Source organism: Leptidea sinapis, chromosome 3, assembly GCF_905404315.1.
Source record: "Leptidea sinapis chromosome 3, ilLepSina1.1, whole genome shotgun sequence".
Classification (NCBI taxonomy): Eukaryota; Metazoa; Arthropoda; class Insecta; order Lepidoptera; family Pieridae; genus Leptidea; species Leptidea sinapis.
The window spans coordinates 18,625,724-18,651,814 of NC_066267.1; the positions used below are offsets into that span (position 1 = coordinate 18,625,724).

General features: G+C 35.9%; 1 protein-coding gene across 2 annotated transcripts; it reads left to right on the forward strand.

Moving 5' to 3' along the window:
- Positions 1–317: 317 nt before the first annotated feature.
- On the forward strand, positions 318–12,969 carry LOC126979597 (checkpoint protein HUS1). Of its 2 annotated transcripts, none has more exons than XM_050828969.1 (7): positions 318–1,068; positions 1,140–1,346; positions 7,412–7,512; positions 7,734–7,844; positions 8,908–9,085; positions 12,257–12,558; positions 12,714–12,969. In XM_050828969.1, exons 1-6 carry the CDS (start codon positions 1,017–1,019, stop codon positions 12,484–12,486), a joined length of 879 nt encoding a protein of 292 aa, XP_050684926.1. In that variant the 5' UTR covers positions 318–1,016; the 3' UTR covers positions 12,487–12,558; positions 12,714–12,969. The 2 variants fall into 2 exon arrangements, with proteins under 2 accessions (XP_050684926.1, XP_050684927.1); XM_050828970.1 differs by having other exon boundaries at positions 12,257–12,545.
- Positions 12,970–26,091: the final 13,122 nt, after the last annotated feature.

The following is a 26,091-nucleotide window of genomic DNA, read 5'->3' on the forward strand; positions in this document are numbered from 1 at the left end:
TCACATAATGGGAATGGAAATTGCATTAGCTTGGATACCTAGCCATCTAGGGATGACTGGCAATGAAATTGCAGACTCGTGCGCTAAAGACGCGATTCAGTCTGGAACACTAAAATTTAATTACTCTTTTCCTCGAGATCTACGCGCTATGTTTAAATCCTTTATGGTTGATTCATGGAATGCTTTATGGCAAACCACAAAACAAACTAAAAGTAAATTCTATGGTTCTATCCAACCCTTTATCCACTCTAAGACCTGGTTCTTTCCTCAAAAAAAAAAAAAACAAAAAAACTTTTCACTTCTGTCATCATACGACTTCGATTGGGATTTGTCTGTTCCCCAGTATTTTTGGCCAAGATTCGGTTTAGGGACCATTCTATCTGTGAATGTGGCCTTGAGGAAAGTACTCTTGAACATATTTGTACTGCCCTAAATTGTCAATTCCTTTATATGACCTTCTACCGAAGGATATCCCTCGCCCCATCAACATCCCTTTTCTTCTTACTTTATGCCATTCCCCTTTCATAAGATTCTTTACAAATTTATTTTCCACAATAATATTAAATTGTAATTTCTATCCTCCATACTTTCTACGCTTCTATTAGGCACATATTCCTACTTACATTCACACATTTCTCCCTTAAATTTAGATTAGATACTAGTAGTAGTATCTACTAGTTATTAGAAATGACATCAAAAAGAAGTCTAAAGGAATCAATTTTGAGAAAATAAATGCCTTTTAACAAGGTAGTTAATATTATGGGTGTTTATTACTAACTGTACTAACTCTTGTTGCCTATTCTTCAGTTCACAAAAAAAACCACACCTATCATTTCTTTATAATCAGCTCTTTTTAAACCTCAATCAGCTAAATTAAAATAGAAAATCTCTCCACCTTGACGTTGGCCGAATCGTCGACATTCAGTCGACGGAGCCATTTAATATAAAAAAAAAAAAAAATATTTTGTTTTTTATTTTTGTTATTTGTGCCTATTAATATATTTATTATTTTAAAAATGAAGTTTCGCGCTGTTATGATGGATTCTAGTCCAATGCGTGAATTTGCAAGTAAGTCAGTTTGTATCGCCCTGCTATCGAAAGCTACAACGATAGTATGGTAATAATATTGCTATTTTCAGATATAGTTTCTACAATTTCAAAGTTATCGAAAGAGTGCATTCTAAGGCTTTCATCGGATCAACTGTATTTTATTGTAAGCGAGGAGAATAACGGCCCTGCACCTCCAATACTGTGGTGTGAAGTGCCCCAGGCTTTGTTTTTCTCTGAATATCAAATAGTTGGTGTCGATGATGAACATAAAGATATTTACCTTGGAATTATTTCAGGTATATTATATTCTATTCATCCTGCTGTGGTTTCTGTGGAATTACCGTAATTTACCCAGTGTCATGTTTAAGTAGACCAGCAAACTTAGAGTATTTTATTTGATTGGTGTTAGCTAATTTACCAGTGCTTACAGTAACAAATGGTGCCAATTGATCAAAGTTATTTATTCTTACTAGCTGGCCCAGCAAATGTATTGCAATAATTAATAAATTACAATAGTTAAAATATTTGGGGTATAAAAAATAGATGATAACTGATTCACAGACCTAAAAAATATATTGTACATAAAGTTTATTGTACTACAATTATTGTATTTGATTGCCATCTTCAAACCCTATTGCGGATCTGTGTATGGACTAGAATAATTATATAAAAATCACAATACAAAAATAATTCTAGATCAAAAAAGGCCAAAAATTTGAAGAAGTATGTATTTTTATTGATGAATCATAATTAATATTTATTTTATGGCATAAAAAATTGTGTGAAAAAATAACATTTAGGGGTCACCCTTATCATTAAGGGGTATAAAAAATAGATATTGGCCGATACTCAGACCTACCTGATATGCACACAAAATGTTTTTAAATCAGTTCAGCTGTTTTGGAGGAGCTTGGGTACAAACACCTCAACATGAGAATCTTATAATATAAAAAATACATGCTGTTAGATTATGGTGGAAAAATACAGATATTAACATTACTGAAATAAAACAAATTGTGTTATTATTATTAATTATTATAGTGTAAAAGTAACACACTTTTTTTCATGTCCCTTTGCCAGGTCCTCTCAGTTAGACAATTATTTATATTTCAAACTTCTCTTTCGCAAACACTTCACCGAAATTACCTTCGACCATAAATGATATATCACATGGGTCATTCCATAATAAACATTACCAAGTCCTCAGAAAAAAAAATTGGTGTAAGAAGTCAGCTATAATCTTTTTTCATAGAAAACATTTCTAACCTTCATGTCTAGAATTTTTTTTTACAAAATTCACAATATTTATCATATTTTACTCACTTGAAAGTAATGTTAGAAAGGTCGGGTCATACATTTTATTTATATGTCAATATTTGGAAACACTAAAAAAAAGAATGAAGCTTTCAACTATATCTTGGTTTCCGTTATGAGTGAGCGTTACTTTAAGCGTTATTTGATTCGCGCTAAAAAATAATAAAAATATTGTATTTACTGTTTTAAGAAGAGTTTTCTAAACTGTGGTAGCAGTGTAACACCCGAAATGAAAAATAGATAATTTTTTGTTTAATTTCTCGCCTAATTATCTTTAAACTAACACATTTTGCAAAAGTATTGTTATGTCGTTAATCTAATCGAATGTCTAACAATGAATGCGCAAGCATGTGTTTTAATCGTTTTTTCACCATTTGAAATTGTGTGTAACACCCGAAACGTTTCGGGTGTTACACAATTTCAAAGACAATTTTTATACTGCTTTTACGTACTTGCTCTTCGCCGCAGCATCTAATTATTAATGCATGGTGTGTTAAATTGGTATTGGTATTTCCTTTCGTTATATTATCATGCCATCAACAAATAAAGAACGAATAGCTAAGCTGAGAGAAAACAGGAAGAAAGATCCTGAGAAATATGCAGAACATTTGCGCAAAGAGAGGGAAAAGGGCGTTATTAGAAAGAAAAAGAAGATGGAATAATGTCCATAAGGTTTTAAATTGGAACAACGTTAAAGGGTGTACAAAGTTAGATCGCACAGGGCAAAGAAAAAAATGATAGATGTTTTTTGTTATTATCCCATATGATACGTTGCCGGCCCTTTAGGTGGTGTGAGTGTGTGTAGTGTGAGTATGCTCGTTTCTCGAAGGTACCTAAGTCGTTTCGGTTCCGGAAAACAGCAGCCGGTAATTGATTTTTTTTTTATGGAATAGGAGGATAAACGAGCGTACGGGTCACCTGTTGTTAAGTGATCAGCGCCGCCCATACTCTCTTGCAACACTAGAGGAATCACAGGAGCGTTGCCGGCCTTTAGGGAAGGTGTACGCGCTTTTTTTGAAGGTACCCATGTCGTATCGTCCCGGAAACACCGCACAAGGAAGTTCATTCCACAGCTTTGTAGTACGTGGAAGAAAGCTCCTTGTAAACCGCACTGTGGAGGACCGCCACACATCCAGATTTGCCGCTTAAAAAATCTGTAAGCACGGTTGTATTTCCTCTTTAGAACTATGCAGTTCGGATCCTTTGTGCCCAGCGTCGCAACCCAAGTTCGATACGCCTGTTTTTTGCAGTCAGATGCTGCTTTAACTGACGCATCGAACCAGGGCTGTGATCTGCCACCGATCGGTACTACTGAGCTTGGTATAAAAATATCCATGCCCTGTAGTATCACATCGGCTACTGCAACGGCGCAGGCACTAGGATCATCCGAAGGGAAACAAACCCTGCTCCAAGGGTAGGATGCAAAAAAGGAACACATCCTATCCCAATCTGCTGACTTGTAGTGCCAAACGCGGCGGGTCGCTGGTGGTCTGCGATGTGGGCGTCGTATAGGCACTACACTCCTGACCAGGCAATGGTCGGACGTTCCGAGAGGGGCGTCGACAATGACCTGGTAACCATCGGGCTGTGTAGTCAGCAGAAGATCTAATAAAGACGGCATGTGGCTATCGACATCCGGGAGCCGCGTTGGCGACTCAACCAATTGGGACAGATCGTACGCCACTGCAAAATTATGCACAGATCGCCCTGCGTAGTCTGTGGTACGTGATCCAAGCCATTCGGCATTGTGCCCGTTGAAATCACCCAAGACTACGATTTCAGCGGAGGGGATCTGTGCAAGCACGTCGTCAATTGCCGCTTGAACGCAGCCCATGAGATGATCGGTTTCTGCGTTACCACTATGGGACATGTAGACACACGCATAGATGCGGACGCGGTCCTCTAAATCTACGCGGAGCCAGAGAGTGGACAGGTCCCTACCCTCAAAATTGCCGAGACGGCGACAGAAGACATCCTCCCTAACGTTCACACACACCCCGGCATGAGGCAAAAAATTGTGCTCAATTTTGTACCCGGGGTACGTTAAATATGACGTATCGCTAGGTCGAGATAACTGCGTCTCCGTAAGGAAACACAAGGCCGGCTTCGCCGTCTCAAGGTGGTGGTGGACGGCGTTTAAGTTGGAGTGAATTCCCCTGATATTGCAAAAGTCCACGTTGAGTGTGGAGCGGGGTGCCGTGGTGTTACTGCCTCGTTTGTCCTTGGTCATGCGCGGTACTGTGCCCTCCCCAGAATACGAAGGGCAGCCCGAGCTAGAGTGCTCGGGGAGGGATTCTCCGACTCTGGTAGAGCCGGTACCCTCCTGGGGTACTATCTCTTTAGGGACCGCTTTCATAATCTTTGTTGGGGATGGGGAGGGGCGGGGGGGGGAATGGCCTCCGGTCCTCGACACTAACCTATGCGAAACATAGCGGCACTAGGCCGCTACTTCACGCCGGTATTCTGTGCGAGTGTGGTAATTAACCCGGACGAGCCTGGCCCGATTGTGCTGACGTCAAAAGACGGCTGCGTGACTCTCCCACTTCTAAAAGTGGTGGTGATTCCTCAAAGTGGCTTTGGGAGGCAAGAAGTTTCTTGAAAAACGCGCGGTTGTGGATTGTCAGACGTCAACGTAATACGGGTGGTATTTTGCATTCACTTCCCGTATATCCCGGTAGGATCTTGATGTGCTTACATACATTTTAAAAAGCAGAAGTTAGAAGTGACTTCAATCCTGACTTGGGAGCTGTACCTAGTTCCTCAGGTAAACTGCAGGCTGTTCAAACAGTAAAAAACAGCTTAAGTACAGTGATGTTTACACTAATTCAGAAGAGGATGAACCGGGATCACAGCAGAAAATTAAACCTGGCACATTTGTTCTTGTCAGATTTCAGCCAGAAATTTTCACGTTTTTGAAAGGTGTTGGAGATAAAGCAACCAAATTCAAACGTGACAAAGATATCTATGATTTGCGATACGAGAATATAATACGCGAGTTGCCTACTCTTATTTTTAAACTAAAGGTGATCGTATGAACTACAAATTCCCAGTAGAAATTGATGTCTATGAAAAATTGATGTTTTCATTATTAAATGTTAATCTTTATTAGTGTTTTATAATAATTCTACAATTATTGTTTATTAATTTTTGTTATGATTTTAAAAGAAAGCATATAATTAATGCAATTAATATTTCATGCAATTAATATTTCATTATTAAAGCCCATAAATTCCTTATATGTATATTCATTTGGTACTCGTAACACCCGAAACGAAACATCTGTTACACCCGAAACAGGTAATTTTATTAATTAAAATTAATGGAAAATTGATAACTAACTTTTTATTCCGTGTTTAGATGGGCTAATGTATATAGTTTGACTTGTTATAAATTAAACTGGAGATTACTGGGAAAATTCGCTGAATTATGCATATTAAGACAGATGGTCAGAAGGTAGAGGCAATTTCGTGTAACACCCGAAACAGCTACTTATTTGTAGTTTTCTCTTTAATCCTTAAATATTTTAAAAATGCAATTTTAGGATAAGAAAATTTTACCCAACAAGTGTGTGATTCAATAGTTATAAAATCTAGTTGCTAATACTACTTCTAATAAAACATGTTTTATTGAGTTCACATGTAACACCCGAAACGGTGAAACCCACATGCCTCTCAAATAGGATATGTAACATTGATTCACGTAGAACTATAGCTGCAAGTCGCCATTACAAATACATAAGCTCTAATATTTATAACAAAATCAACAAAAGCTTAAACATGTACCCACTGACCAAGTGGAAATGTAAAGCGAAACTTCTGAGTCCTGGTTAAAAACACTAGATTATGAAGATACAGAGAAACTTGTGGATGTGTAAAATATTTATCCCTCCCTCACACACCTAAGAAAACCACACACACCACAAATGTAACAAACTTCACAGTCACTATATACATATCTCTAACACTCACCCACACACTTCACCCAAAACTAAACACATAATATAATAATAATAAAGTATACATTTCAATCACATGTCCTGTACTATTTTTTAATGTCCTGTTATCAATTACCATACTCTGTTTACTATTTAGATCTTTGTGCATGGAACATCATTCCTTATTGTTTTCGGAGAAGGGTGTTGTTAGCTGCGCAGCACTTTATACTTTTGCAGCTATCATTGTTTTTTTTTACTTGTTTGTATTATTTTATATTGCTTTGTTAAATTTTTCCAAATAAATTTTTTATTATCATTAAAAAAAATATCTGCAATCAGTGGCAAACAGCTTCAATCAGATGTATAAATCAATACAATATGTTTTGGGAGTGCACAACCAGTGATGTGTTACCTTTAATTAGGCACTTCATAGTGTGTTTACATTGAGGCTAGTCACATTCTTTTCAGCCAAAATGTGCAATCTTTTATATTCATATGAATTGTAGCCAGATTATTTTTATTTCCGTCAACTCTTTGTTATAGGCCACTAAAAACCTTTCTATTTCTTCTTTTATTGTTGGGATTTTCAGGTAATCATAGATGTCAGTGTTCCTTATGAACCATGAATGAAGTAATTATTTTTGAGTGACTGGCTAATTACAGTTTGTGTGGGGATATGATACCAGTTTTATGATACATTTGTATATTAGGATTTTTTAACAAAAAGTCTGAGCTAGAGGCATTTTCTATTGTATACTTATAACTAAATATATTTTTTATTTATTTAAAAAGCTCAGCTCCTCCAAAGTAAATCATATACTTCATTAGTGATATTGATAACACATGTATAACATACCAACATGATTAGAAATGATAGTTAGCTTTTATTAATTTTTAAAGAAAATATAAAATAATTCAGCTATAGACACATTTTTTATTTAAAATATATGTATTTTTTTTTAATTTTACCACTGCATACATACTGAAAAGAACTAAGGTTAAAACAATATTGAGACAGTAATCCTTAAAGATAAGTAAGTATAACATGGTACTCTTATAACACTTGGATTTCTTCATATATTTTAATGGTAAAAAATTATTCATGTTTTTCAGCTAATTTGTCAAAATCTCTGGTGACACTAAAAACTGCCAAATCTCTCAAGATGAAACTGACCAAAAAACAATGCCCATGCCTCACACTGGAAATTGATCTGGTTTGTATGATTTATTCTTATGAGGATGCACGTTGAGCCACACTTCACTGTGGCTCATCACTATGCTACTAATGTAACAGACCTACGCTGACTTTACTGAAGTTTACTGAAGCAACTATATAAATAAAACAAATATAGCAATATAATTGATACAAGAATAATCCATACAAATAGATAATATACATACAATAGATAATAATAAGTTATGTATTAATTTCCAGCCATCAATTACAATGCAACAAAGTAGACTGGTGACCCATGACGTGCCCGTTATTGTTATTCCGCGGAAGCTGTGGACAGAGTTTCATGAACCAAGAGTGCCTCGACCTGATGTAAGAATAATATTTGTATCTATTCTAAATCCGTCTGACGAACCCTGTTTATGGTGCTGAGTCTCTCTGAAAGGATTCTTGGTTATGGAACATTGTGTCGGTATGAGACATTTCTACCACCTTTTCTAGAATCGTATCTTTTCATATAGCTTAGTAACTCCTTTTTATGAAAAAAAGATAACTCATAACTTTTAGATACCTAATTATGGATCTTTGCAAAATAATGCTCAATTCAGTGTTAATTCCTCTAAAATTTGTTAGTCTATATACAGAATGCACTTATGAGTGGGCCTTACGGCTAAAGCTAGGTTCATATTGCTGTTTAAGGGTGTGTTGGGGCGACTTCTTTTGTCTCGCGGAGTGTTCATACTGAATTGTTGTGTTGTGACGCAATATGTCACATTTTTAGATTATTCATCGTGTGGTGCGAATACGTGTTTTAAAATGGAATCATCTGATACGGACAGTTTTGATGAGGATATTCAATTTCTGCTATTGGCAACTCTTCTTAAAAAAATGATGGTCATGATATTCTTTACATTTAGTTTCACAGAGTACTCTTTATTGCCACACTAAATCGATAAGTTCATTAAGTATCTAGTTACGGAATTAACTGCAACCCTTGCGGTTGTGCGTCGTAATGTCATATACACATTGTTGGCGTTTTGTGGTCCACAACTTGTGGCGCAATAGATCCCCAACCACCTCTTACTGCGACAGAAAGCGACAGAACTCTTAAGCTAGATTCATACCTAGCTTAAGAGTTGCGTCGAAGTACGACCCCCATAGAAGAATCGTAAAAACTCTGCTTCAATCAATTCGACACGTGTTATTTTTTATGTAAGAGGAGGTATAACGAACATCGGGAACCTTTTAGTTATTGTTTTTTGAGATGAGTATCTTGTGCCCGTTCTTTTCGTGTCTGAGAAGGCATAGCTTTACGAATAGGTGGTCGATTCCGACTATCAATAAGTGATACAAAAATCTCAACATCCATGATGATGTAACCAATTACATTATAATATATGACACACTGAACAAAGTCTACCAATTTCTGTTATAGATATCAATTGAACTGCCATCGCTTAAGCAATTACGTACAACAATAGACCGAATGAAGACAATGTCCCCGGAGGTAGTACTGAGGGCTTCAGCGGAAGGAAGGCTCACTTTGCAGATCAAAACTGACTTGGCCAAAGTTTCTACACGCTTCAGGGATCTCAGAGTTGAAGCTTTCGAAGGTAGCACAGAAAATACCATATACTTAGATTACACTAGCTTATACACTCCCCAACGGACCAATAGCGAGTTAGCAATTTCGATGTGTCTATATCAAGTGTCAAGGCTGACTATTTAGGCCGAAAAAATTATTGATAAGCGGTAAACTTTATGGCTACTATAATAATAATAATAAGTTCACATTACTACATAATATTTTTTTATTTATAACTCGAAATATTATCATTATATATATACAGTTGGCGCTCGATAATCCGGCACCCGATTTTTTTCCCTCTATGCCGGATTGTCGGAACTGCCGGATTATCGAATTTGTATAGGAAGTAAAAGCTTTTTACACATGTACAATGTAAAATAAAGTCTACATATCAAAGATTCACAGTAAAAGACTATTTTAATATGGTTAGGTGAATTTATTATAAAAATAAAAAACACAAATATGTAGGTATGTACATTATTACACATGTTCATCATTTGTGACATTTTCAGTTGCTGAAGAGTCTTAATAATTGTCAATTTTCGCTTGCTTCTTGCCATAATAATTTAAATATTTTTTTTAAATTATCATTTCTCTTAACTTTCTCAAATTCAGTTAAATGTCGTTAATAGCGTTATTTTCCTCTGCCCAGCGGATACAGACATCTAGTGATTTCAGGGCATCTTCAGCCTTCACTGAGGTGTTCGTGGGACTAAGAAAGGTCATTTCCAAATCATCTTGTTCAGAGCTAGAATCAGCATCATTTATTATTTCTTCATCGGTCATTGCAGGGTAAGAATCCGAGTTTTCCGCAAACCATTCTTCAATATCTTGTTCAGTCAACTCTGTCTGATTACTTTGTGACAAGATTTGCTTCAGTTCTGCAAGAGGTAATTCGTCTTCTGAATCCCTCTCTTCTTCTTCAGAATTTTGGTTTAGTGAAGGCCATAATTTTTTCCACAACGATTGAATCGCTTTTTGAGGTACCATGTTCCACGCTTCAGTTACGTAAAAGACCGCATCTTTAAGGTTCATGTCCTTCAGTGTTTAAGTGACATCATCATCCTGGATAACTGCATTCAATAAGAGTTTCTTCTTGTAGTTACATTTTATCATCTGAATTACATTCTGGTCCATAGGTTGAAGTAACGGTGTGCAATTAGGTGGCATAAAAAGTGTTTGAATCTTATCAACCCTAGATGATAACTCATCATTTGGTCCATGGGCAGGTGCATTATCCAACAACAGAACAGCATTAGGCGGTAGATTCTTGCTTTTCAAAAATTTACGTACCTCAGGCACAAAATCATTGTGAAACCAATCAATGAATATTTCTTTAGTTACCCATGCCTTGTTTTGATTTTTATACACAAGTGGAAGAATAACATTTTTGAATGCTCTAGGATTCTTCGCTTTTCCTATAAACAGCAGCTTAAGCTTATGAGTGCCACTAGCATTTGCACAGGGCACAATAGTGACCCTGTCTTTTGACACTTGACTCCTTTCTGTAAACATACGTTTTGTTAGGTAAAACTCTCCACAACAGGCCGCTTTCATCAGCGTTATAAACTTGATCCGATGTTAAACTAAGGTCGTCAACTTTTTTCTTAAACTTCTCGACAAATGGAGCGACGGCTGATGTGTCACTAAATAATTTTTCGCCGGTTACAGTCAACAATTCCATACCTGGATTCGAAATTCTGGAACCATCCTTTACTAGCTTTAAAGTTGGCATTCTTATATATTTTTTCATAAAAGCTATGCTTTTTGACGAATAATATCTCCAGTAAGAGGCGTATTACGGACTCGTTCTTGAAGAAACCACGTATACAACGCGTCCTCCATAAGAGGATACTCTCCAACCTTCATAGTTTGTCGCGAACTCGTCCCGGCGTCAGCAGTGTTGACGAAGTTTTCGATCTTCTCACGATTCTTTTTTATATCGTAAATTGTTACACGGCCTACACCATATTCACCAGCCAACTTCATTTGATTTTCACAACTATCCACCTTTCGTAAAATTTCCAGCTTTTTAATTAAACTTAATGTTTCGTGTTTACGTTTTTTGTCCGCCATTTTGTCAAAGCGACGCTGCGAAACAAGAAAAAGCAAAACAAACACGTGGCTTCACTATTAAGGTTAGGCCCGGACTGCCGAGCGAGAGAAACTACTCGAACCCGCTCAGTAGTCCGGCGTTCAGCTGTGTTAAATGCCGGATTATAGAGCGGGCTACCTGAGTCCCAAAATGCCGGACTACTGAGCGTGCCGGATTGGCTAGCGCCTACTGTATATTATTTCTTTAATACCCACTCCCCAAAATTATTCCCTTTATTTCACTTCAAATTCGCTCTGACCAATGGAGTTGCTTTTCAGTTAATACTCCCCAGAGTTAATTAGATTTTTTAAACATTTAAATCTTCCTTTGCTTTAAGTATGATCGATAGTAAGTTGGTTAATTTTTAGTAATGATTTACATGGAAGGTTTCATCATTTATTATTATTGGCAGTATACATAATGGTGTTATATCAATATCTGATAGGTAAATGTATTTTTTATATCAGTCATCAAAATTTTTTTTTTAAAACATACAATATACAATTTTTTTTAAATTTATTTTAGAATAGGTATTGAAGAAATTCACAATATCCTATAAAAATCCGCAAATGCATAACGATGATATGTTGGCCGCCTCACACATTGCTATGCAGACGACAGTATAGGAGATGCAGGTCTCTCTTAAAAATTAATCTCGTCCAATGTAACACCCATAAGACTCCAGATCTCTTCGAAGAAGCTGGGCGTCATTAATAAAGTACTGCAATACTTCCGGCGCAGGTCCGGCCTGTCAACACTTGTCCTGTTGGCTGATGATCACTTGTCCTTATGTTGAGAAATAGCTTTATTGTCTTCTGCGGCATTTATCACGAGGAGTGTTCCGAATGCTTCCACATTCAACCAAGCTGTGGAATGAGCTTGCTTGTGCGGTTGTTCAAGGACGATACGACATGGGTACCTTCAAAAAAGCGCGTTCTTTCCTCTGGTGTTGCAAGAGAATGGGGGTGGTAGTGATCACTTAACATGAGGGGACCTTGGCTATGGCTTATTTGTCCTCTCTTACATAAAAAGAGTCAGAGATGGCGAAAATTTAATGAACATAGAAGAACTAATACAACTTTTTTGTATTCAAATTTTTAGGTCCAATCGATCATTCAGATTCAGAGAGCGAGTCTCAAATCAATGAGGATGTTTCCCGCGTATGCTACTGCAGAGTGGACGCGAAAAAGTTCTCAATGTTCCTCAGCGCGGACAATATATCGCATAACAGAACCATCTGCAGTATTGTGCATAAAAAACTGGTGACTTTATGTCTGCAGACAGAAGAAAATGTGAAGTTACAGTGTTTTATAACTGGTATTGTGTATTAGTGCTAATAAGTGTGTGCTAAATATCAAAAAGTCATGGGAGAACAAAATATTCTAAATAGGTAAAGTTCTAAGGTAACATACTAACTATACTACTAACTATATTTTATGTGAATTACATATTATTTAAAAAAAAAAATAAGTTATAACTAAAACAATAAATATTTTATTGAAGTAATATTATCAGTGTTTGTCCATTATAATCTAACAGAATGTATTGTATGTTTCAGGTATAATAAGAAAATATAACTTTGTTCAATCTTGGTCCTGATCATTACCATAAGCACTTGTAAATTTGTTAACACTGATCAAATACATACTCCAAGCGTGTGGTCTACTCAAATGAGACATTGACAAATTTTGGTGGCCCTTCTACAGAAGCCACAATAGGAAGAATTGAATAGTAGCCTTGCTACTGGGTCGGGAATGTTTCTCTTGCCAGGCATGTATATAACTTTTAATATGTATGGCTGTAATCTGAGTATTCACTGTACTTGGTTTGGAGTTTCGTAAGTAAATGTTTTCAAGTGGTTGTGTTGTGATCAGTTATGGATCCGTTATCTGGATTTACATTTATGATGGTTACAGTTATGATTGTGGTTACCACATTCTTGTCATAATAGCCCTAGGCTGTACTAATGATATTTTCAGTTTGTGAAATGTCTCTTCATGTTCCTTGTTCCAAATAAATTAGCAAAGGCATGTACTGAAGTTAAGTATGAATCTGGCAGATTAATTTACCAATCCAAGAATGTTTCTAGTAGTACCTTCGTCTGTAATCAAGGTCCTTTGGTCCTCCAGCTTCCTCACTGGGGCAGCATACAGGTCGGTCCACGGTTATTGCTCGAACACGAAGCCAGTGAATGCTGGAGTGCCCCAAGTCTGTGTGCTATCTCCTACACTGTTTCTTCTGCATATTAATGATGTGTTGAACACCTCCACACATATGTTGCTATACAGACGACAGCACGGGCAATGCCGTATACACGGGCCATGCAGCTCTCTCTAGGAAAATCGTTGACCAGTCCTGGAAGAAACTTTTGACCTCTATCGAGACCTCTCTTGAGAAGGTCGCGGAATTCGGTAAATTGAACCTAGTCCAATTTAAGCCCCAGAAGACTCAAGTTTGTTCGTTTACCACTATAAAAACCCTATTTATCTTAACACTGCTCTTCGACAACACATTCCTTAAAGCCTAGCCTAGTATCGGAATACTGAGTCTCGAAATCTCGAGCGATTGCCAACTCCGCGGACATCTGGAGGGCAAAGCCAAATTGGCTTAGAAGAAGCTGGGCGTCATAAATAGAGCACAGCAATACTTCAAGTTGGCCTACAGTCTGGCCACATATGGAGTATTACTGTCATCTCTGGTCTGGCGCACCTCAGTATCAGCTTGATCTATTTGACCGCGTGCAACGCAGAGCAGCTCGAATTGACGGGAACTCATTTGTCGTCCTTTTCCATAAAAAAGGAGTCTGTGAAAGTGTATCTAACTAAAACATAAGGAAACTCTCATTATTTTAATCATTCGCACTTTTTTGAGTTTCATGCCAGGCTTACGATTGCGCAAAATATATTGGCCAACAGCCGCATTAATATCAAAAAACATATCATGTGCTACTTTTTCAACATTGAATGGTGATCAATATCTTCGAGCGGTTTCCACTATGTTGTTCCAATCGTCAGGTACCTCCGCATTATTTTTTTTATTTCAAATGAGACGCAAATCCTGTTCATTAGGTAAGTATGTATATCCTCTGATAAATAATACTTAATCAATTGAATGAAATAAACCTAAAACATAAACCAAACAGTAAAAAGTACACCATTATGTAATTTTTATTTTGTCCTGAACATCCATTACTGGTAAGTACTAAATTTTGCAGAGATGAATTCATATTCATTTATATATCTCAGTAATAGTGATGTAACATTGTTTTGTTCCTATGCCTCCAAGTCCAGTCTCCAGGTAACTATTTAAAACTTCCAGATTTTTTCACACACCATGAATTACAAATACATACATCCATAATTGGCGACGATAAATACTTCATACTACTTGTTCGGATATGGGGTAAAGGAAAGTTCTGCATATAATCGAAGGTTAAACACATAGTTGTAACTTGTTGAACTTTTTGTTATTCGCATGTTCTAATCTCATTAAATTTATCTGCCTTTTCCTAATGTAATTTATGTTATTTTGTTCAAAATTTCTTTGGTTCCATCCAAGGCAGCGATTTTATCTTTAACTTGTATGAATCACATGTTGCACATGTGTCTGTTCGTGACAGGTTTTTACTTTATTTTTGCAAGTTTAAACTTTTCATGTTAGAAAACTGACCAATACACCACATATGACACCTGTATTTGATAACTGTTTTATTATAAATTATACATTTTATTAATTGACAGCTCCTCAGATAAATATCTGCAGTTGGAATTTTTTCTTAAAGAATAATACGATTACCTCATCTTGAATGATTCTATGTGGATACAGATTAAATTAAAAATATCTACTGGTGTTTTTTGTATCTATTTGGCCTATGCGACCCTCGCATACATTTTGGTACATATACATTAACCTTATAGGAATCTTTTAAATAGTTATTTTTTATATATAAAATTTAATATTAATTACAGAAATGAGTTCTTGTAGCCTTTGTTATACGCCCCTTTGTGAGGCAAACCGGTATTTTATCAAATGCAGGCAGAGTAAAAAGTTAAAGGATGCACAGTGATGCCAAAACAAAAAAAAATCATAAAATGTTGGTAATATTGTTTATGTAAATAACTCTTCAATTGTCTTGAAAAATATATATATAATATACTTTAAGCCGTGTTGTCCCTTTCTTTAGCTGTAAGATTAATTTTCTTTAATTTGTAATTTAAAGCTGGTAATATTGTTTTTGTAAATAGCCCTTCAAGTGTCTTTAGTAATATACTTTTAGCCGTGTTGCTTGCTCCTTTCTTAGCTGTAAGATTAATTTTCTATAATTTGTAAATTAAGAAAAATGCAATGCAATATTAATGTAAATAAATTTAAATTAAACTTTATGTATTATGCTGAATGTCTTTTAATTGGAATGGGAGAGAATGTGGATGATTGGATATTACTATAGAATAGAATCACTTTATTAGCCATTAAGAAACACATCAATTTACAATATTAACTAAAATCTTCAAATACAAATTTAAATAACGTAATTAATATAAAAAATTAAAAGTAACAGTGTGAGCTTGATTCCCTGCTAAAAGGAGCTGACTCAGTATATTGTTGGTCAGTGCAGAAGACACCAACACAACCCTGTTATTCAGCAGCTCTTCGTACATTTGAAGTAGACAATTCCTTTAGTCTTCCCATTGTAATTAATATTTGTAGGTATCAAAGGGAATAACTAAATATTATATTTTCTTAATTTTTTTTCGTTTTTTAAATTTATAGTGTAATAAAATAGAAATAAATAAATAATTGTAATAATAATAAATATTAAATCATAGTATAATCTGTACGTTACATACAGATATTAGATACACATTATTTTTTCAATAGCAACTGTGACACATTAATTGATAATATTGCTGTATAGGTTACAATAACAACAATGAAACTGGGCGTCATTAATAGGGCACGGCAATACTTCAAGCCGGCCCACATTCAAGCGCTCTACAAAGCGCAGGTCCGAACGGCTGGATCACTTGGCGTACCGTAGAGACGTCGCTTCATTGTGTGTCTTCTACCGCATTTATCACGGGGACTATTCCGAGAGCTGTTTAACCTGATTCCTGCCGCCTAATTCCACCTTCGCACGACACGCCACAAGTAAGGATATCGTCCTCATCAGATGATGATCCAGATGGATGTGTGGCGGTCCTCCACAGTGCGGTTTTCAAGGAGCTTTCTTCCACGTACTACAAAGCTGTGGATAAAATCAATCGTTTATTCCCACATATTTAAATGATAATATATAGATGACAATCACTTTAAATTCGTAAATATAAAATGTGATGTTTATTTTCTTAATTCATCGCGTCATCACAACTGTTGTTCGACTTTTTAAAATACTGTAAGAAGAAAGAAAACAGAAATAGTAGGTACTAACTTTTTATTACAAAAATTACATCATTTAGGTATACTTAGATAATAATAAATTGATTTGGCAATAATTCGAATAAAGTAAAATTATGTTAATACCTACCTACTTTTATTAGGCGAGCTGGTTGGCATTGGAATAATTTTACTTCGCGTTTATAACACAGTGTATGCTTCTCAACTTTCAAAAATAAGTACAAACATATTTTAATTCGGGCTAGTTCTTCAAAAAATTGTACAGCTAAGGGATATTCCTAACTTAATTAATAACGAATTCACTTAAAAGCCATCACAGTAACAGAGCTCTAGAGTACATCACTCATCATTCACCACCTGTACTTGTAGTTGGCCATCGCTCCATAGTCCCGCAAGTCTGGCATCTGCACGTACGTACCTTGCACTGAGAAGTCGCCGTTCTTGCCCACCGGCCACCGGAGTACTGAAATAATATTTACATCTCTCATATTCGGTAAGTAGGTCCTTATTACCCCCAAATGGGTCTTGTATGTGACCAATTAGCGCTTTAGGGTAATAATGTAGTTAGAAAAGCCCTAGGGCGGTAAGTAATTAAAAAAAAACTCTTCACTCTTTCAAAAAGTTCGCGTACATCTAATCATCATACTGGCAATTATAGATATAATGCATTTAGCCCAATGACAAAAGAGGTCGCTTCGCTATTCAGCCTTGCCTTCGTATGAGTATAATAGTCATCAATTTTAAATATCGAACGGCGAAGCTCAATTTCGTTGAAAAAATAACTAAAAAAAGAAGATGAAAAAACGCGGGAATAGAAAACTTTTACATTAAATATTGTTTGTTTTTGGAATTTTTTTATAATTACGTGCTAATAAGAAAAAACATGAGTCCTGCAAGTGATTAAGGTATATGCTGCACTCCCGATTCAATGAAAATGGAAGCTGAAGCAGCAATTAACAATATTATATTATTGTAATGCCAGTTTTTTTCTACTTACCTCACAATCGAGATGTAAAGCAGCGTAGTTAGCTCGGGTGTAGGCATCAATTGCACCCTCGAACTATTAGATCAACTTAATAAAATCTCGGGCTGCAATTGATGCCTTATAGCCCTTGGCTACTAACCTACTATTATAATTCTACTACACGTCATACAACTTGAAAAGGGGTGCACTTAGAGGTAGATATATATATTGGTTTTATGGTAAAAGTATTTATTTAACTACTTCAGGTATTAAACTTATCTATGATACTTGCGAAATTACTATATTTAATGGTTCTACTGGTGAGTACGCGGATCTCTACTATTAATTGGTTAAAATGGTTACTCGGACCAGTCCTGTAATGGTTATAGGCAAATGGTTAATGGTAACTAGGACCGGACCGCTCAATGGTTACTCGCGTACTGCATCTCTACTGTGCATTGGTAATAATGATTAAAATGGTTACTCGGGCCGGTCCTGTAATGGTCAATGGTAACCAGGACCGGCCCGATCAATGGTCACCCGCGTACTGCCTTACTAAAGCAACACATGGTTTTATTACAATTAATTTTATCTACTAAGCAATATTTGTAATATAATGCTGTTCGATGGATTTACTTCGAACATACTCCCGAGCACAAAGAAAAAATAACAATAACAGGTTATCAAAATATCTCTAAATTATAAAACTACCATTGCTAATGCTAAACAACAATAATACTAATAATGTAAAAGAAAGCGAATGTACAAAACATACTTAAATAAAACTAATAATACTAAAATATTGCAATAAATTAAAAAAATACAATTGTCATACTATAAAGTGTAAAGACGCTTGGCAAACGATCACTATAACTTTTATTCCCCTCCGCGCCCCCCAGCCATTCCCCTGCGCGCCCCCCAGCGGATCAGACGTACACACTGTGCTCGTTACTTCCAAAATTATAAAGTCGGTGCTTACTAATTTTCAGATACATATTTTACATCGCTATCAGATCAATTAACTGTGAAAAGTAGAATCAGTGGTGACAATAATAAGTGGTGTATCAAGCAATAATTTAAAAAAATCATTCGAACATTGGTTAACGTAAGTTATCAATCACCGTGTTGTGACTCATCTTTCTGTGAAACACACTTTTTACCTTATATGGTCATAAAAACAGCTGTTGACTCAAGGTAGTTAATTCAACGTGTCAATTAACCTATAATTTCAAGTCAAGCGAACAGTGTTGTCGTGGCGGAATGGTATATCATCGTGAATGCTAAGCACAAGACATGTGATCGCGTCCGGTCCGGCCACAAAACTTTCCGTTGTTTTTTTTTTTTTTTGTTCTATAAAAGTAAATTATAATATACCTAGAGTTGAACGATCCTCACCATCAACTTTAACTTTTGACAAACATCTTCAATTTTGAAAACCTATAACAATATTCAAAACATTTTTAATTTATATTTGTTGTTCAACTCTTCAACATTACTAGTAAGAACATATACTACAAAGGTATTACTGAAAATAATAAAAGTTTTATTGAATTGATTATTTGAAGATATCTAGAAAACACTAAATTCACTAAAAACTCAAATTCTATGATGGCATATGTTCAACGCTCCCCGGTACGAAATATCGACAAATCAAAGCCCCCTAGTACTCAATCAAAAACGGACACTGACTCAAATGAGACCCTGCAAGATGAGCAAGCAAATAAAAAACGATCCAAACGCCTGAGGCCGAATAGCTCCCCAAATAAAAAGTATTTAATTGATGATACAACGCCTGAACTATCTAATATTAACTTAATGCAATCCTTGTCCACTCAAACTACATTGCTGTCAAAACTAGTCGGAGATATGGATGCCTTGAAGAAACAGAATGCTGAAATTCAAAAATCTAACCAAGTATAGTAATCTAACCTTGTATCGAAATACGTAATATTCCGCCACTTGAACAAGAAAGTGTTGGTAAGCTTAATGATCTCTTATGTAATATTAGTCAAGCAGTCGGATTACCTATTTCCCCAAGTGACCTTCGTGATGTGTACCGCCTTCCTGGAAAAACATCCACTACGCGACCTATTATTGTGGAATTTTCCACAGTACTAAGAAAACAGCAGTTGCTATCCTTTGTGCGAAAATTCAATAACCAAAAATTGGCTAATGATAAATTAAACACTAAGCTGATTGGCCTCCCCGGGAATCCGAAACCTGTGTACATAGAAGAAAAAATACCATCAAGAACTAAAACACTTTATCTCCAAGCCAGAGAATTTCGAAAGAAGAACAAATACGCTTTCTGTTGGTGCTCTAATGGCAATACTTTCCTCCGGAAAAAAGAAGGAGATAAACAAATCATAATAAGATCAGAGCAGTGTCTAGTAGATTTGCAGAAAAATATATTGTGACTTTTATTAATTAAATTTCAAACGGACACTTTTAATTTTAAATCTAGTATTTTCAATATTATTAATGTTAAATTGCTACTGTGTAATAATAACTCACACATGCACTACACACACAATATAACATATATCCCACAACTTAATCTACTGACATTCAAAACACAATCTTAATCTGAAGTTAGCATTATGTAAGGTAAAAAGTCAATATCATTTTATACCAATAAGTTACATGTGTATAACTACACTCCAACTACTCTCACAGATATCACACAACAAAAGCACTCTCATATGCATGTTTATATTATATACTAAAATGGCCACACATAGAACATTAGTGTCTTATGACTACCATTCACAATTAACTCACTATGGATAGTTTAAATAATCTGCACGAATTAGATGAGATACAAACTGCAACCTCAATAAAATGTGATATTCAAGATCTATCTAAAAATGTAAGTAGTAACCACAATAACTTATATATTATTACTCAAAACATTAGAAGTATATACAAGAACATTGATGATATCGTTATCGCAACTTAGCTTTGAAGTTGATATTCTAATCCTAACTGAATGCAGACTAAATTTAGCTAAACCAATCCCTCTTTTGACAAATTATACTTCCTATCATACAGTTAGACTACTTAATCAAAATGATGGAGTGGTGGTTTATGTAAAAAGTAACTTGCAGGTCCAAATACTAGAATTAGCTCTTTGTGAAGCAACTGGACTTCAGATTGTGACCTCTAATTATACTTTACTTGGAATTTATCGATCCCCATCCTACAACAAAGCTGATAACTTTATTTCTTCCCTCAATTCATGTCTTGAATCTATCACGCATCACAGAAATATATTTATTCTAGGCGACATAAATATAGACCTTATACCTACTCAGACTGAAAAAGCCCATGAACGTAGGAATAGGCTTGAATATTTAAATGTACTATCTTTTCATGGTCTCTTACCGGGCCATACTACATCCACGAGAGAGAATAGCTGCATCGATCATGTCATTCTCAAACTAGAAAAGAACGAAAATAAAGCTTATGTAGCTGTACTAAATACTACAGTAACAGACCACAACATGGTGGTGTTGACTATATCGAGCACATATGAAAAAAAGTCAAAACGCAAGATTAAAACTACTACTGATTTTAACAAAGCATATCGCACCCTTAACTGAAGTTACTAAATTAAATATATTTAATGACCCTAATTTATTTTCTAATTATTTAATAGAAATGATCAAATCTGCTATCCAAGTAAACACTAAACTCTCAGTGATATCGCACACTAAAAGAATATTGAAGCCATGGATAACGCCTGGAGTTTTGCGTTGCATCAAACTTCCTAACAATATGCAAATTAAACTGAGATTAAACCCACAGAGTCTTATTCTAAAATTAACCTACAAACGTTTCCGAAATTATTGCACTAACCTCATAAAGAAGCTTAAAATAAAATACAACAAAGATCAAATAAATAAGTAACTAAGACACCCTAGAGCTCTCTGGAGTACTATAAATGAAATAACTCATTATAAGCCTCCTAAAACTAAAAACATCGAGCTACTTAATATTACTCCTGACCCACAAAACTCAGTAAATCTGATTAATAGAATCTTTGTTGAAAATGGACAAAAGCTGGCTAAAACAATTATTGAGCAAACTGACTCCTACCAAAGTCCCTCTATACATCATTTTCATTCATCTTCTTTTGTACTACTTGATACTGATACTGAAGAGATCAACAGCATACTTATGAGTCTTGACTCTAGAAGCGCTCCTGGCTGGGACGGAATTTCAACGAAATTTCTAAAGCTCTCTAAAGATTACTTGGTCTCACTTATAACAAGATTGGCTAATCTCTGCTTTAAATCAGGTATTTTTCCTTCCTCTCTAAAGCGTTCCATTGTTACTCCTGTGTAAAAGAGTGGGACTAAAACTGATGTAAACAATTATAGACCTTACTCTGTATTGTCTGCTATTTCAAAAATAATAGAAAAATTAATTAACAATAGACTTCTTAAATACTTCAATAAATATAATATTATTGCTAATTGTCAATATGGCTTTAGAAAAGGTGTTTCCACACAAGACGCAATTTTAGGATTGACAAAAACTATAGTAAGAGAAGTGGACAAGGGCAATAAATGTCTCGCAGTTTTCTTAGATTTAAAAAAGGCCTTTGACACAGTTTCTATTCCCATTCTTGTGCGCAGATTGGAGGGCCTGGGCATTCGTGACAAAGCCCTCTCTCTCCTAGACAGCTACCTAAATGACCGAATACAGGAAGTTAAGGTTGACCTATACCACAGCACAATAGAAAATGTGAAATTTGGCGTACCGCAGGGCAGTGTCCTTGGCCCGACACTCTTTTTAATCTATATTAACGACCTATGTAACCTATGTAGATCGACGGGGCGAGTATATTCACTTATGCTGACGACACAGCCATTGTTTTCTCTGGTATCTCGTGGGAAGCCGTACAGAGGAAGGCTGAGATGGGCCTTGAAAGAGTCTCGAATTGGCTAAACCAAAATCTATTGTCACTCAATATATCAAAAACAAACTATATATGTTTCTCTCCACATGACAGATACCAGCCCGTTCAAGACTTCTATATCAGAATCCACTCATGCTCCAACCTACACGATTTGAATTGTAATTGTCCCTCCATAGAAATGGTGAATTGTACCAAATATCTCGGCATCCTGATTGACCAAAGGTTAAGTTGGCATTCCCAAATTGAACTGGTCATAACCAGGTTGAGAAAACTTATGTGGATTTTTAAAACTCTGCGGCACGTTATGAATAGCACAGTCCTTAATAAAATATACATCGCTTTGGCTCAATCAGTGATCACCTACTGCATCCCGGTATGGGGCGGTGCAACTAAGATAAGCCTCTTAGAATTGGAAAGAGCTCAAAGATCACTTCTCAAGGTCATGTACTTCAAACCTTTAAGATTTCCAACTGATTCACTCTATTTGACTTGTAATCTTTTGACAATTAGGAAACTTTATGTTCTTAACATCATTTCAGCTGTCCACAAGTCACTTCCGCTAGATCACGCCAAATTGATCAGTAGAAGAAATGATAAAGTAGCAGATACCATTACTGTTCGCACTACTTTTGCTGAACGACAGTTTAGCTATCAATCAGTGTTCTTATATAATAAAATAAATCGTGTCATAAATATATATCCATTGACATTACATCTATGCAGAAAAACTTTAAATAATTGGCTAACTTGTCTTGCTTATGATGAAGTGGAAAATCTTCTGATCAGACTGACTTGATAAACACACGCATTGCATAGATGGACCCAATCAAAGGTCCAATTCAAACCCACATCCACACACTCACTCACTCACTCACACACACACACACACACACAATTAATTGTAAATTGTAAAATTTGGTTTTTAATCATTTCTGTTTATTTTTATATTGTTTACTAAATAAAAAGTTATCTGCTAAGGAAGCTGCGAGATATTCCCAATACAAGTGTCCTAAGACAACTTACTGGGAAGTCTCAACCACAAAAAAATGTATATATAATCTTTGAAATAAACGAAATTTATTTATATTTATTATTTATTAACTTATGGTAATTCAGTGACACTCAGCTGACCGTCAGCTGTACTCTGCTTTCGCATTTTCACTATATCACTTATCACTGGTTCACTGGTTAAGTCACTAGACACCTGCAGCTGTGCCGAGGGTCGAGCGCGAACCGTCCCTCGGCCGCGGCAACGCCTTCCTCTCCTCCAGATCCATGCGGCTACTCCATATAAGCCGACTGTTATCTAATTATTTCAATGTCTTGCGTATACTGTTCTGCGAAGCGGGAGTCCAATACGCCGAACAACTCATTTGCAAGATATCCGACACCGTTGACAATTCCACGGCGCCGACTCCGTCTAGCGTGAAACTTAAAATGCTGCGTATTCAAAAGCTCACTGTAGTAATTAAATTCCTTGTAATCATGACGTAACTGGTGAGTGTGTTATTAAGGAAGTTATATGATTTATATAATAATTCGTAAAAATTTTATTATAGGTTTCTATACCTGCCCAATATGGTTCCATATCATAATATACAATCAATGTCCATTTGTCTCTGATAAGCTGTAACTTAGATATTGGATCGAAATAAATACTTTGGTTATTGTTCATTTCCTGCGTTTTAAACAACCTATAAGTTGTTGAAAATAACGTTAAAATAGAATTGCCGTAGCTATCTAGATCTTTTGGTATTTACTGAAATTGATTCTACCTTAAAATCTAAAATAATAAAACTATCCTGTAGAGGATTCCACCTTAGACCCAATGCTTTGGTTGATTTTATTTTTGGCTTTTTCTAGTGTAATACTAACCCCGCAGTAATCATCCATATGGAAATGATTTTCTAATGCATGGGAAGCTTCTCGAAAATTCATGCTTTCATCTTCTGCTAACTTCTTTAAGCACATCATTGCCAGAAATGGTGCTGGTTTGGTTCCATAAGCGACTTTATTAATAATTCTAATGTAATAAATTAATCTAATGTAATCTATGATTCTATCTAAAGATAATTAGTTGCCTGCCATCGTATTCTGTAACCTCTACCAAAGCGGTGGCCAACAGTATCTCTGACCAATCATCTCTGGTCACGTGTGTGTGTTCTAGAACAATAGCCCGGTCGATGAACTGGTTTTGCTGACAAATTTTGACACGGTTTCATTATAGCAGTGTGTAACAAACTATTGTGTTTCTTTAAACATATGCGACAGCGTTTTTCCGAATAACATGGTTTATTAAAATGGTCAATTTGAACAATACCGATGTTTGCTAATTGTTTCCAACTTCTTGTCGTCAGGCATGTTGTGAAATGCATTGCATTGCCATAATCGATGTTCAGCATTACACAATATGGAAGTCGATGACCTCGACACGTGTAAAGTATTGCCGTTGGACTTAACATTATTATTTCTAATTGAGAATTTTTGGCCTGATCGGAAATGGTTATTTTGTGATAGGGGTTGTACTATCATTTGATGACTGGTCTGGTCTTGCTTACGACGGGATGATGCTTCTAACGTAGTAAACTTTGCTTCTAAATAATCCAAAAATTCTTGAAGTATGGGTAATTCCCGAGGTTTTTTCACAAAACTAATATACTCTGCAAACGATTCATTGTCTAATTTTTGGGCTAACAGATGAACTAGCGGCGGATCCCAAGTTGTTATATCCACTCCTAGGTTTTTAATAGAATTAAGACATTCCTTACGACAGCTCTTGAACAACTTCAGCTACACTCAGAAGACTGTTGGCTATGTCACTGGCTTGCTTCGAATTTACGATAATGCCTCTTTACACTCGCGAACCGAACTATTCTCGAAGGACCATGAAAAGGGGTGCACTTAGGGGTAGATATATATATATTGGTTTAATGGTAAAAGTATTTATTCACTTAAGATACTAAATTAATCTATGACACTTGGTAAATAACTATAATTAATGGTTCTATTTGTGAGTACGCTGATTTCTACTATTAATTGGTTAAAATGGTTACTCGGACCAGTCCTGTAATGGTTATAGGCAAATGGTTAATGGTAACTAGGACCAGACCGCTCAATGATTACTCGCGTACTGCCTTACTAAAGGCAACACATGGTTTTATTTCAATTAATTTTACCTACTAAGCAATATTTGTAATATAATGCTGTTCGATGGATTTACTTCGAACACAACTTAATTGAGAACTTTGCTGGAATACCAGTGGCAGACTCCTTTGCACAGAATGCTGGCTAGATTATGGGTAGCACAACGGTGCCTATTTGTGCCGTGAAGAAGTAATGTGTGTGTATGTGTAATGAAACTGCAAACGGCACTAACGCAACAGGACGTGCGCGAGGGGGTGAAAGGGAAACGGGAGGGGGCATTACGTTCCAGGGAGGTGAAGAGATAATTTGGCCGCGTAGTACGCTATAATATATAAGCAGTATTGTGTAAGCATTACTGTGTTTCGGTCTGAAGTTTTTGTTGTGAACCAGACTGGATTGAGCTTCCATGTGTGATTATTTTGGTCGGCTACCGGTCGTGTACATCCACTTTAAGGGTTATTGGTAGAAGTGTAACTGCGACGTGTAATAATTAATTTATTATTTGCGTGT